The sequence below is a fragment of the Callionymus lyra genome, chromosome 18 (assembly GCF_982586985.1).
Source record: "Callionymus lyra chromosome 18, fCalLyr1.hap1.1, whole genome shotgun sequence".
In the NCBI taxonomy this organism is placed as follows: domain Eukaryota; kingdom Metazoa; phylum Chordata; class Actinopteri; order Syngnathiformes; family Callionymidae; genus Callionymus; species Callionymus lyra.
The window spans coordinates 22,011,460-22,026,267 of NC_141835.1; the positions used below are offsets into that span (position 1 = coordinate 22,011,460).

The following is a 14,808-nucleotide window of genomic DNA, read 5'->3' on the forward strand; positions in this document are numbered from 1 at the left end:
TAAACATTTAAATGGTCAACTTAGTTTATAAACTCTGTTAGTTTATTAGTTCTGCTGCTTCATCTGCCTTCGTGTGTGTTTGAAATTGTTCATTGTTTCCTGAGAGACTCTTGAGATGATCCAGCACTATATGAGTTACATTGTGGTCCCAGGATAAGGAATATTTTGCAGCTCTTCCTGTCGCATGTCCTGGTCATCTGTGGAGAAATAATACACATTTTAAAGGATCCCTTTTTCACAGTGTTCTCATACAGATCCTAATATCATCTACTGTGATGAGTAACTAAGTATTAATATTTACAACAACATTACCATGTGTCACACCTGAGGAGAAATGGACTGATCTAAACTTTCTACATTTTTCAACCTTTAGTTCATGAATGATTTGGTTTCTTTCTTTTTGAATGACATCCATCTGAAAAAAAAGAAAAAAGGATGAGAAGTTAGTTTTCAGTGTTGAAGTCACGTTTTAATACTGTATTTGCAAACTAGGACTTAAAATTATTTATACTATTTTATACTCATGATAAATGATGAGACTGCGATGGACGAGAGACGAGGTTAAACATCAGAAACACTTCAGAGACAAACATGGATGTTGAAATAAAGATACATTTGGAAATATCTTCGACTTAATGCGCTGGAGCGAACGTAAACAAACACTTGTCTAAATATTAAACAAACGTAAACAAACACTCGTCTAAATATTAAAACCTCGATAACATTCTACAAGCACACACTGGTACTGTATGACACTTCTTCACGAACAAATTCAGATCCAACCGTGTAAAATTAACTGGAGGAACAAACTTTTAAAGCGTGTTAAACTGTTTTCACTGGTGTCACACAAGTAACGGTCCTACCGGACCATGCAAAAAGGTTCCTAGCGAAAGCAATAATATTGCTGCAATAGTATATTAAAAAGAGACAATATAACGTTGATGTGCACAACGAGAGCTGATCATAATAAAACAACTTACACGCTCATCTTCCAAGCGTTGAATTCACTCTTCAGGCTCCACTGGTTTATAAAAAGTCAGGCGCTTAGACGGACTTCAGGAGGAAATGATGTACATCAGCAGAAAGTTTAATAATTGTGTTATAAATGCTGCGATATCATTAAATAAAGTGTTCATGTCAAAAATAACATGATAACAACCCAAACATTTGTATTAAACTGCCGGAGATTAAGAATTGATTTAACAACTTTATTTTGAAGTTGCTTAAAAAAGGGGCGGCATCCGGTGTAATCAAGATTGCATCCTGTAATCAAGTTCTCTCACACGCACTACTAAGACCTCTCACACGTACTATCAAGTCCTCATGCACTTATGTACAAGATCTCTTACACTCACTATCAAATACTCATGTACGTATAATCAAGTACTCATACACGTACTATTAAGTGCTGATAAAGAGTTTGAAAGTAGATGTGAGCAAGTTTGATAGAAGGTGTGAGAGGGTTAAATAGTAAGTGTGAGAGGTCTTGATAGTACATGTGAGAGGTCTGGGTAGTAAGTGTGAGAGGTCTTGATAGTACGTGTGAGAGAAAAACTGAATTTTGTCATAAACGGCCCCTCATAGCTTGCCGTTGCTCCTGCTTTTTGCATTCCTTTTCCAATTGTCTGAAGTACTCACTTTTCAATCCTAGCAAAAATAATTAACCGGAACTGGATCTAGTTGGTTTCCCAACAGAGGACAAGTTCAGCATCGCTTTCACTCCTGGACCAACCTGAGTATTCCAAGCTTGACACTCCATTATACAAACATCCAATATAATAGAGATCTATTAACTTGTGTTATGCTTGCCAGCACGAACAAACAAACAGGATTATTTTTATTTTCACAGACATTGGATGATCCAAGCCAGACAGATATTTCGTTTTGTTTATTGATCATTTTAGATATGTTATTTTTATGTCAAATAGGAGAAAATATGTATGTATTTTTCTTTTATGATTGTGAGGTGGATGAATGTTCTTCTGTCCGTAATTATTTTGTTAATTGGACTGATAGTTCCAAAGTCTATAAAGATGCAATAAAGGAGAAGAAAACGGCAGCCACTCGGAAAATATGTTGTTTTTCTGAGCTGAGAGTAGCCTATATTATAAATGCAAACACTTTTTATCCTATTTTTGTCTCTAAGTTGGGACCCAATTTTTTTCGCCCCGCCTTGCGTACCTCTGAAAAAATATCTTTACCCCGGAGTCACGCCCTTCCACCGCCGTGAAGCGTTTGGATTGATGTATATTGCCATGTCTGCTGCCGTGAGCTGGCTTTGATCCGGCGATCAGCTGAACGAGAGGTAACCAGAGTAGCGGGGCGCCATCCAGTGTTGAAAAGGTGTATTGCTTAATATTATTTTTCTACTAAATATATTGTAAGTAAGTAAGTTATTTTTATTTCTATAGCGCTTTTCCAGTTTTAGATGTATTATCCTTAATATAACATATTGTTCAATGCTTGTTTTATACTGTCAGTACAGTTGCTTGACAAGATGGCGCCGCACGAGCAGCAGCTGGTTACAACAGCTCCCTCTTTCTTCTTACTTTTTATTACACTTTTTCCTTTTTTTTGGCGTCTTTTTAATTTTTTCTTTAGAGTGGTCGGATCTTGTTGCCGTTGTGCACAAAACGAGACCACTTTTACAACTTTTGCATACGGTTTTCTGCTATTTTCGTCACTTTTGGGAACTCCGTCGGCAGACACGCTCAGCGGGTCTATTGTTTACACAAGGGATCAGCTGTTGGGGTTGCGCAACACCGCTCTCTCTCTCAGCGCGGAATGGACGATTCCCGTGGAAATCAAGAGAAAAAGACGCGGATGCAGAGCAGGTCGGATGAAACAAGAGAAGAAACGTAGGTTCCGTCCCTTTATTCCATCGATCATCATGGGAAATGTACGTTCGATTGTGAATAAAACGGACGAGCTTGCTGCGCTGACCCGGCATCAGAGAGACTTCCGGGAGAGCAGCCTTCTATGTTTCACGGAGACCTGGCTGACGGAGAAGATCCCAGACTCTGTTGTTTCCCTGGAGGGGTTCAAGATGGTGCGTGCGGACCGGGACATGGATGGAAAGAGGAGAGGAGGAGGAGTGGCGGTGTTTATTAATGAGAGATGGAGCGATCCCGCGCATGTCTCCATTAAAGAACAAGTGTGCACTAAGGACATAGAGTTCGTTGCGGTGGGCATCCGCCCGTATTACATCCCGAGGGAGTTCTCACATGTGATTGTGTTCACTGTTTACATTCCTCCCTCTGCGGACGCAGCCGCAGCGAGCGAGAGGCTGAGCGCCTCAGTGTCGGACCTGCAGCTCAAACACCCGAACTCTCTCCTGCTCATTAACGGAGATTTCAACCATGCCTCACTTTCCTCCATTCTTCCCACTTTCACACAATACGTGAAGTGCCACACCCGGGAGGACAAGACTCTGGACCTTTTATATGCAAATGTAAAAGGTGCCTACACCTCCACCGCCCTGCCCCCCCTCGGCCGCTCTGATCACAACCTGATACGTCTGCGACCTGAATACACTCCCATGGTGAGGAGACAGCCTGCACAGAAAAGAACTGTTAAGATGTGGAATGATGAAGCCAAGGAGAGGCTGAGAGACTGCTTTGAGTCTACAGACTGGAGCGTGTTCTCTCATGGTGATGACATCGACACCTTCAATGACCATTCCACAGATTACATAAAGTTCTGTGAGGGCAACGTCACACCGACCCGCAAGGTGCGGTGCTTTGCCAACACCAAGCCATGGGTGACCCCTCAACTTCAAGTTCTGCTGAACAAGAAGAAGAGGGTGTTTGCTTCAGGGAGCAGAGAGGAGCTTAAGGAGGTCCAGCGTGAACTCAAGAAGGCGATCAGGATGGCCAAGGACGAATACAAGGGGAAACTGGAGGAGCAACTGGCGCAGGGCAACACTAGGGATGTGTGGAAAGGCCTGAAGAACATCTCAGGTCATGGCCAGAGTGGAGCCAGAGCCACAGCAGGGGGAGACCAAAGATGGGCCACTGAACTGAACCAGTATTTCAACCGGTTTGATCAGGGCCCCCCTCCCCCCTCCACCTCTGCCCCTCACTCTTCACAAAGCTGTTTTTCCCCTGCTTCAGCCCCCTCCCCCCAACTGTTCTCACCTCCAAGCCACCTTTCTCCCCCCCAACAAGCCCTACTGCCTCAGCTGCCCAACCCCCCACAGCCACCTCTCTCTGTTACATCGGAACAGGTGAGGAGAGAATTAAGGCGACTGAAGATCAGGAAAGCTGCTGGACCAGATGGACTCAGCCCCAGACTGCTCAGGGATTGTGCTGATCAACTTTGTGAGTTGGTCACACACATCTTCAACCTGAGCCTCAAACTGGAGAAGGTCCCGGTCCAGTGGAAGACCTCCTGTGTGGTTCCGGTTCCCAAGGCGGTACATGCGAAGGAGCCGAGCCACTTCAGACCAGTCGCCCTGACCTCCCATCTGATGAAGACCTTGGAGAGGCTGGTACTCCGCGAGCTACGCACGACGGTGAGCTCTGCGTTGGATCCGCTGCAGTTCGCCTACAGGCCAAAGATGGGGGTGGACGACGCCGTCATCTACCTGCAGCACCGGGCACTGACTCACCTGGAAGCCGCCGGTAGCACTGTGAGAGTCATGTTCTTTGACTTCTCAAGTGCTTTCAACACCATCCAGCCGGCGCTGCTAAGGAAGAAGATGGAGGACGCAGGAGTTGGGACACAGCTGGCAGCATGGACGATGGACTACCTCACCAACAGGCCGCAGTATGTGAGGCTGCAGGACTGCAGGTCTGAGGTGACCATCTGCAGCACCGGGGTGCCTCAAGGGACAGTGCTGTCACCTTTCCTTTTTTCCCTCTACACGGCGGACTTTACCTATGACTCCAGCAGCTGTCACCTCCAGAAGTTTTCTGACGACTCGGCCATTGTGGGCTGCGTGTCTGGGGGGGGTGAGCTGGAGTACAGGTCAGTCATCAAGGACTTTGTTGACTGGTGTGAGAGCAACTACCTTTGCTTAAACACCGGGAAGACAAGGGAGATGGTGATTGACTTCAGGAAAAAGTCCCCACCACATCAACCGGTGAGCATCCAGGGCTCGGACATTGAGCTGGTGGACAGCTTCAAATACCTGGGTGTTCACCTCAACAATAAACTGAACTGGTCCACACACATCAACGCCGTGTACAAGAAGGGCCGAAGTCGCCTCCACCTCCTGGGGAGACTGAGGTCCTTCGGAGTGTGCAGACCACTTTTAAGGACCTTTTATGACTCTGTGGTAGCCTCTGCTATCCACTACGCTGTGGTCTGCTGGGGAGCAGGCAGCACGGACCGGGACAGGAAGAGACTGAACAGGCTGGTCACGAGGGCCGGCTCTGTCCTGGGCCGCTCGCTGGACTCGGTGGAGGAGGTGGGAGAGAGGAGGACACTCTCCAGACTCTCCTCCATCAGGGACAACGCTCTCCACCCACTGCACCTGACCGTGGAGGAGCTGGCCAGCTCCTTCAGTGGCAGGCTCAGGCACCCCCAGTGTAGGACGGAGCGTTATAGAAGGTCCTTCATCCCAACTGGTGTCAGGATATTTAACTCTCTACTTTAAATATCCTGGTGCTAATCCGTAGCGTGGTTTTCTTCTTGTGTGCTTTTTATTTTATTTTTTTTCCCGTTTTTATTTCTATTTTATTTTATTTTTTATTCTATTTTATTTTGTTAATAGTGTCAATTTCTAATTTTGTAAATAATTTGTATATTTTTAAGATCTTTTTTTATTTTATTTTGTATTATCTCTTGTACTATTTCTTTCTCCTTGCACTTTATTTTCTTCCAACTGCGCTGTTGTGAAAGTGTGTTTCCCCTCTGGGGATGAATAAAGCCTTTCTATTCTATTCTATTCTATTAACAGTATTTTAGACAAAACATGATTTTTTTTTGACAAAACAAAGAGTCTAAATATTTACACAATTCTGTTTAATTGGTGTGTTTATATAAAATAAATAAAATATTAATAAAAAAACAAACACATTAAATAAATTATCTCACATATGAAAATAAAAAAAGATGTAAATGTCCTGACAGGCTATTAAATTTTGTGTTTTCTTTTCTTTTCTTGTAGCCACTCCACAAATGTCTTGACATTGGTGTCTGTGTTCAAAGTCTTTAGTGCTTTACTTCCTTTTTTGGACACCACTATCCTCCTCCATGGACTGCCTGTTTTTGAGGACAGAGAGAATCCAGGTTCAGACAATGGCTGAGGTTGATGTTGATATACCAGAGGTCTTAAACATCATGGTTACAGTTCTATAATACATCAGTGATGCTTTTTAGGAGAATCTGTCTGACTTGGCCCTGGACGCTTGGTCTCTCTTACAAAGGTGATGGTGCTCAACGGTGGCGGGGGTATTCCCAACCATCTCCGAACAGTGCTTTTTGGAACTTTCCCTCCATCCCTTCAACTGATGTAAATAGGGAGAAGCCATATAAATCTTTGGAGTAGGCCATGTTGGTAGATCCAACACTTCTATTTCCCAGGCAGGCCAGACTTCTTAATTCTACTTAACCATTCTTCAACTTGTTTTTCGGTGCTGGAGATGGAATCATTATACTATTTGCCAAGGCGCTTAATACGGTTCCCCTGAATGATCACCTCCCTTTAAACAAGCAGCTTGAACCTCTCTGTTGTATCACTAGACTTGAAAATCATCTTTGCCCTTGTGGCCACACGATCCAGCTCTGCCAGGACCCATCTTGCCTGCACATGGGTTATGATGGTAAGGTCATAAATAAGATAATCCATGAATTCCCTGATTACTGGCTGTTGACTCCCTGCAGCAGTTCTCGGTCCTCTTGACTTTGTACTCGCTGCGGTTATGTTCAGGTTAATTCCTATGGCGAACAAGATGGGAGAGATGGTACAACCCGTTACTATTCCCTTCTCCATTGGTTGCCACTTTGTTGTGAACATGGCTGACTGGAATTGTAGCTTGATGTCTTACAAGTAATCTGTGATCATACCCTGGATGTGAAGTGGGATGTGATAATGGTCCAGAGCCACTCAAGTTATGGGTAATAGACCTTTATGTGTTAGCAAAGTCCAGCCACTGTTACTGTTATCTTGCCTTTCCTCTCCTTTGCCTCTTGGAGTAGGCTGATGACCCCTGTGTGCTCCAAGCACCCAGAGAACCCCTTGATCGCACCCTTCTGGATAGAGCTGTTAATGTATCCATTCTGGGTCATGTAGGTCCTCATTCTTCTGGCAAGCACGGAAAAAAGGGTCTTGTATAATAAATTGAACTGTTTGTGTGGGCTGCTGTACAACAACTGCTGCTGTGAAGGTGGGTATGTGAATGGCAAATCTCTGACACTTAATTGGGCAAACATCTGAAGTCACTAGTGAGATCACTGAACACTGTATCACTTCAATTAAAAAAGTAACACACAGAACACACAGTTTGTCTGACCTTTCCTTTTAGACTTTAGACTTTCTTTATTGTCATTGCACAGAAGAACACAGCAGTGAAAAACTGGCAACGGAATTTTGTTGCTTGGCAACCGTTTAAAAATTGGATGCCTGTATGAAAGAAGGTAAGTCAGTATATCAGAGGATAACACAATATTACAACCTTCTAATAAATCAATACACTTTTTCTTTCTTTACTTCAGTGTGCCAAAAGTGTAACATAAAGGAACGAAGAAGCATATAAGATATCAAACAGGGGATAGTTGCTTAAACCCAAGTTAAGTTTTAGTACCAGTATTACATTATTTAATCTCAGCTGAGAGTCAATACACATACATTTGTGTACTATATTCTGTTTATATATTTTATTTTATTTATTATTTTATATATTTTATCTTAGTTTAAAAAAAAGTTCAAGCGGACAGACAGACATTCGTCCCTTTGGGATCAATCCTTCAGAAAAATCAGATTCAGTCCTTTATTGTCATTGTAGCAAGTACAACAAGATTGAATAATTAAATAAAATACTTACTAACGTAGATAGATTGAGGCATCAAATAAAAAATGCTCAAGCGCCGTCACAGCCAACTTTGCGCTCGTCAACCGTCTGTCGGCCTGTGAGATTGGTTACTAAATATTCGTGTTTAATGTTTGGTTGTAGGCTGGAACCAGTGTACAGCAGCATCTCAACAACAATAGTCACGAGCAGGAGCAGCGCCTATGAGAATCAGAATCCATCCTTCTTCATTGTCATTGGTAAATATGCATTACCAAGTATTGTGTTTTAAATTAAAGAGATTGTTCAAGATATCTAGCAGCAGGTTAAAGAAACGGTTGTTAATGATGAATTTATTCATGAAAGGCACGCCCTTTCTCATTACCGATGTTGTCACCTGTTGATGGAGTGGAGAATTTAAAAGAGCTGCGTCATTCAGGCTGCCCCTCTCCTCTGTATCATGACGGTCAGCTGATCTGGTTCTGGGTTCAGTAAGCGGTCCTGCTTGTGTGTTCCCTGCTATTCACGCTGTAATATATCCTGACTCGTGAAAGATGCCCTGCCTCTTTATTTAAATTGTCTTTGTTTACCTTGCCTCTTTATGTTTCGTTTGGTTCGCCTCACAGCTTAATTTATATATTCGTTATTCTTAAGTTGTTTAGGTAGTTTTGTTTTATTTATTCCACTTTTGTAGGTGTGAGCTACAGTGCCAATTAAATCTTGTGTTATTTGTTAATATTTCCTATGGTTCTTTTGGACGTGCTTAACACTTATTTTTTCACAGGAGTTATTTTGTTTTTGATTGAAGTAGTGCCCATAATGGTTATATCTGTCACGTCAATGTGTGGTTTTGTTCCGACTACTGATATGTTGTTTTCCATTTTTTCTGTATTATAATTACTAACTGTGGGCTTTGAGTTTAATTCATTTGTGTGCAGTCCTTAGTTTATAAGATCGTTGTCAATCTGTCGTATTTAATTCACTGCTTGTTTTAATCTCACTGTTTTGATAACCCAATAAACACAAATATATTTTTCTGGTACTTACTATTAAGTACTGGTACTTTTTAACCGTTGGAGGGTCCGCTGGCAAGCTGCTGCCGCGCCTCCCCTGGTCTTCGTTATTTTCGCTATTTTGACGTTTCATATTGATTTATCAAGCTTAGTCTTTTATGAATGTTGGTCCTCGAACCCATCTGCTTGATTTGGCCCGCTCGATCTTCCACTCTGCGACACTGAAACAGCAGTTTTAGTCTCTGCCTGCCTGACTCGCTTGCCAGAAGCTAGCTCCGCTAGCCAGAAGCTAACTCCGCCGACACAGGGCTCCTCTCCGCACTCTGTGGCTGGATAGCCTGCGCCGGTATGCCCCACGAAGCACGCCAGTTCGGACCGGTCCGCCGCCACCTTGCCCGGACGTTTACCTGCGCCCGCGGATTGCTGTCAACGCGGAGGACGCCGCCTCCCTGCTACACCGCTACAAGCTACCGCTACCGCTACAAGCTACAACCAGCACGCTCCACTCCTCTGCCTCCGCTGTGCTGGTTCTGTGGCTTCACCATCACCACCTGGATCATCATCTAGCGCTGGATTACGTCGCCGCCGACTTCTCATCATGTGGAGTTTCAACCTGTTCCTCTGGCTCGCGCTGCTCGGCTCTCACGAGCGCATCTCTGCCGCTCCGTTACTCGGCAACGGAGATGTTACGTCTCCGGATCTTCTCAAGGAGCCCCCCCACCTGAGCTTGCATCCCACCACTACATCCTGAAACGACCAAGATACATCCACCGAGGCTCTGGACGGAACTTTCAGGTCACTCACAACAGCAACACAAACATCCGCTCTTTCTGGTCCACTGGGCCCCGCCCCCCTCCTCGTACAGCCCGCCCTGTCAGTCCTGTCAATCACAATGTGCTGTCCCCTGTGCTCAAAGCAACCTGTTACACTCCACTCACCTGTCTGAAACTCTGTCTACTCAACACCAGATCCCTCAGTAATAAGGCCCTGCTGATAGCTGACTTTATTGTTGACCAGAGCCTAGACATTCTCTGCCTCACCGAGACCTGGCAGCAACCAAACGACTTCTCCCATCTTAATGAGGCTGTCCCATCAGGTTTCTCTTTTATTAGTAAACCCCGTGCCACTGGGAGGGGGGGTGGCCTCGCTCTCCTCCACCGTGAAAACATCAAAGTCACTGCTGTCACAGTCCCCCATCACTCCTCCTTTGAATGTCTAGCTGTAAAACTCACAGGCCCCAAACCCACTATCATTGTCACCATATACAGACCACCAAAACCCTCTGCCGTTTTCCTCAATGAATTTTCATCACTATTAACATCTGTATGTGCAATGTCCCCCACTGTTATTCTCCTTGGTGACTTCAACATCCATATTGACAACCCATCCTGTACGCTTGCTAACGACTTCACATCACTCCTGGACTGTCTTGGCATCACACAACATGTCAACCTCCCAACCCATAACAAAGGTCACATACTGGACTTAATCTGCTGCACTCCCACTAACCTTGATGTCATTGATTTCCCCATTTCCGACCACAAAGCCGTACTTTTTGACATTTACAACCAACTACACCAAGCCAAGGAGCAACGGACCATCTCCTTCAGGAACATCAAACATATCAACACCACAGATCTCTCCTCCCTGATCAGCTCCTACCCCAGCCCCCCCTCAGCATCCTCCCTGACTGACCTGGTGACTCACTACAACAACTGCCTCTCCTCCTCCCTCACCACCCTGGCCCCCCTGAAAACCCGCTCAGTCTCATTCACCCACACTGCTCCCTGGTTCACCCCTGAGCTCCGCCAGCTCAAAGCCACTGGCCGTCGACTGGAGCGACTCTACAAAAAGACTGGACTCACTGTACACCGCCAGATGTACTCGGACCACCTCCATCACTACAAGAACGCCCTCACCACTGCCAAATCCTCATACTACTCCAACCTCATCAACACCGGTACAGGTAACAGCAGAGACCTTTTCTCAACAATCAGCCACTTACTTCAGCCTCCTAAAACCCTCCCTCCTGAAATTTCCGCCAATCAGTGCACTGCCTTCCTGGACTTCTTCAGCTCCAAGATCAACACCATTCACCAACTACTGGCCACATCTCGCACTCCCTCTGACGACCCACCCTGGATGATCACTGACCAACCTCCCATCAGCTCCCTCTCTGACTTCACTCCAGTAACAGAACTGACCGTCTCAGAACTCATCCGCAAGGCCAAAACCACCACCTGTCAGCTCGACCCTCTTCCCACCTCCCTTGTCAAAGCATGTCTTCCATTCATTTCCCCCATGATCACCAACATAATTAACTCCTCCCTCACTACAGGTACCGTACCCCCCTCCCTAAAACTGGCTGCCATCACACCAATCCTGAAAAAACCCAGTGCTGATCCTGCTGACCTCAACCACTACCGGCCCATCTCCAACCTCCCCTTCATTTCCAAAACCCTTGAAAGGGTGGTTGCCGCACAATTACAGTCCCACCTTGACACAAACAATCTCCAAGAACCCTTCCAATCCGGCTTCCGTCCTAAACACAGCACTGAAACAGCCCTAGTCAAAATCACCAACGACCTCCTCCGTGCAGCTGACTCCGGATTGCTCACCATTCTCATCCTCCTCGACCTCAGCGCAGCATTCGACACCATCTCCCACCGTCTGCTCTTGGACCGCCTGGCTGGCATTGGGATCACCGGTGCTGCACTCTCCTGGTTCACTTCCTACCTCACCGACCGTCAACAATTTGTCCAACTAAGCCACCACAAGTCTGGGCGTTCGGGTGTTTCACTGGGTGTCCCCCAGGGGTCAGTCTTGGGTCCACTCCTGTTCACCATCTACCTCCTCCCCCTGGGCAAACTCCTCCGTCACCATGGGGTCCATTTCCACTGTTACGCTGACGACACACAGGTCTACATCTCCACCAAACCCACCGTGGCCATCCCTCCCACCTCCCTCATCACCTGCCTAGAAGACATCCGGAGCTGGATGAGCAGGAACTTTTTAAAACTCAACGGCAACAAGACCGAGGCCCTGCTCATCGGCTCCAAATCCACCCTCGCCAAATCACAACACACCCCAGCCACACCCATCATCATCGACGGATTCCCTGTACCCTTCTCCCACCAAGTCAAGAGCCTCGGCGTCATACTGGACAACACCCTCTCATTTGCACCCCATATTCAAAACATCACCCGGACCGCATTCTTCCACCTCCGCAACATCTCCAGACTCCGCCCATCACTGACCCAATCTAGCACTGAAATCCTGGTCCACTCATTTGTCACATCACGCATCGACTACTGCAACGCCCTTCTCACCGGACTCCCCACCAAACTCATCAACAGACTGCAGATCATTCAGAACTCAGCCGCCCGGATCATCACCCGCACCAAATCATCTGACCACATCACCCCTGTTCTCATCCAACTCCACTGGCTCCCGGTTCAATACCGCATCCACTACAAAAATCTTCTCCTCACCTACAAAGCTCTCCACAACCTAGCCCCCACTTACCTCCGCGACCTTCTCCATGACTACACTCCCTCCCGTTCCCTCCGCTCCTCCTCTGCTGGACTGTTAATCACCCCCACGTCACGCCTCAGCACGATGGGTGCCCGAGCCTTCAGCTGCTCGGCACCAAAACTCTGGAACTCCCTCCCACCACACATAAGACAGTCAGACTCCATCACAACATTCACATCTCGACTTAAAACCCACCTGTTCAAACTGGCACATTCCCTATGAACCAGACACTCTGCACTGCACTTTTATCTCGATCTTTGTCTGTTTTTATTGATGCTATGAGTATGTATAAGGCGCCGCCATGCAAATAAAATGTATTATTATTATTATTATTATTACTTCTTTTGGGGCTTGTATTCATTTGCCAGATGTTCCTACGCGGAGGGTTGTTGTAGTAAATCTTGATGTGCAAGTCCTAAGTTGGCGTTGTTGGACACCGATCTATGTTGTTTAAAACCAGCCACTAGTGGGAAGTGAAGTCCACCCCATTTACTCCCTGGCCAGTGACTAGGAACGGTTACACATGCAGGAAAGTTGAAGCATGTTTTGATAGATTGTAGAATTGTAATTTTTTACAATTATTAATTCAGAATACAAGCGATCCAACTTTTTTTCTAGCAAGACGGAAACTATAGAACGTGATTTGACACAAAACTAAATAAAGAGACTGGGACATATGATCAGATAGTTGTTCAAAATACATTTATATATACTCCAATTTGATCTCTATTGGAGTTGATATTTAAAAGTAAGTATGTTTCCGAAATTAGATGCTAATAGCTCTAGTATAAGAGATATCTCTGATGGATCTTTGTTCAATATTCACCCTCTATTTTTGATGAAAAAGCAACACTGGCTGGAAGACCTACACCAACCCTGACCTGGCCTTCGCAATAAGCTGCAGCAACGACCCAAAACCTGAAAGACGTGTCTCGGACATATGCCCACGTAACATCACCAGCCTTCCATCATGAAAGTAACTTTGCTGGTATTGTCTTCATTAGAAAAACAATGCCCCGCATGTGTCCAGTGACAGCAGATGCCATTGCTTCTCAGTTTAGAAATAACTTTCACTTTCCATATGCAGACAACAATTTCACAAGACCTACCTCATGTGAAGTTTCCTCTCGCTCCAGGGCAGCTAGCGCCAATGCCAACCTTTCAGGGGATTTCATAGCAGCCAAGCTAGGTGCAACAATAAGAAGACATCAGGCAGAGACAGTATTCACCCAGAGTTTGTTGTACACCAAAGCAAACGAACACCTCACTGGCTACGCTCTTTTTCTCAAGAATACAAAGACCTTGCACCATGCTTTCGTCATTGCCTAGCCAAAGCTGAACACATGCGCCAAAGATCTGAAGTCCTTCAGGCTCATCTGGATGAGATGAAGGCCAAGGTCACATCTAGGGTCTCACTCATAAGCCGCCTGCCAGGTATGTCTTCGGGGGCTTCCCCCAGACCCTAAACATTAGACGATTCAGTAGATATGTACAGTACATACCACCTAGATGGAATGACATGTATAAATAAAACTGTGCAGAAATTAAAATGAAATATTTTATATTATAAACTAATTTAAATAACTGAATTTGGAGTCAAATTCAAAATTGCATTGTTCATTTTGACAGTTGAGAAAATGAACTTAATTTGACACTGACCATAGAATAAATAGTAATAAATATTTTTGGGAAGTACGAACAAATGGAATTTAATTGAAACTTGATTTTTTTTTTCTTTACTGTGCAGTTGTTGCTTTTGAGGTTCGTAAAACAATTATTATGTTTAGGGGGCAATAACGTACTCACACACACTTGTCGTTGACTACTACTTCATTTTTTAGGTGATCTGAAACATTTAAGCGTGACAGAAATGTAAAAAAATAAATGTTCTATTCAACTGTATTTTCTTCCTATTGAAAGGGATTGAAATGAATGTTTACTAAAGTAAAAATAAGTGAAACATTTTTCGGTCAACAACACAGTATCACAAAATTATGTCAGAAAAGGAAACATGAACACATTATAAAATAAACAAAAACGAATAGAAGGAATGAAGACCTCTTTTCTTCTTTTAATGCATGCTGAGCATGTTGTCATACATTTTGTTTATAACTGAATTAGGAATATTCTATTAATCTAAAGACCTTATCATAAAAATAGCAGACCAATGTGTAGTGAGTGTGGACACAAGAATATTTCAAACAATATTTTCTTACGTTGATGCAACTGATTTCTAATGCATGTTTTATTTCTTTTAACATTTCTTTTCTATCTTATTTCTCTTCCTAGAGATTGTTTTCTTTAGGATA

At 44.6% G+C, this 14,808-nt stretch overlaps 1 protein-coding gene across 1 annotated transcript; it reads left to right on the top strand.

Moving 5' to 3' along the window:
- The first annotated feature begins 8,339 nt into the window (after window positions 1–8,339).
- Window positions 8,340–12,721, top strand: LOC148060954 (uncharacterized). Its single transcript, XM_087779405.1, has 3 exons — window positions 8,340–8,443; window positions 9,303–9,631; window positions 9,675–12,721. Exons 1-3 carry the CDS (start codon window positions 8,340–8,342, stop codon window positions 12,719–12,721), a joined length of 3,480 nt encoding a protein of 1,159 aa, XP_087635531.1.
- Window positions 12,722–14,808: the final 2,087 nt, after the last annotated feature.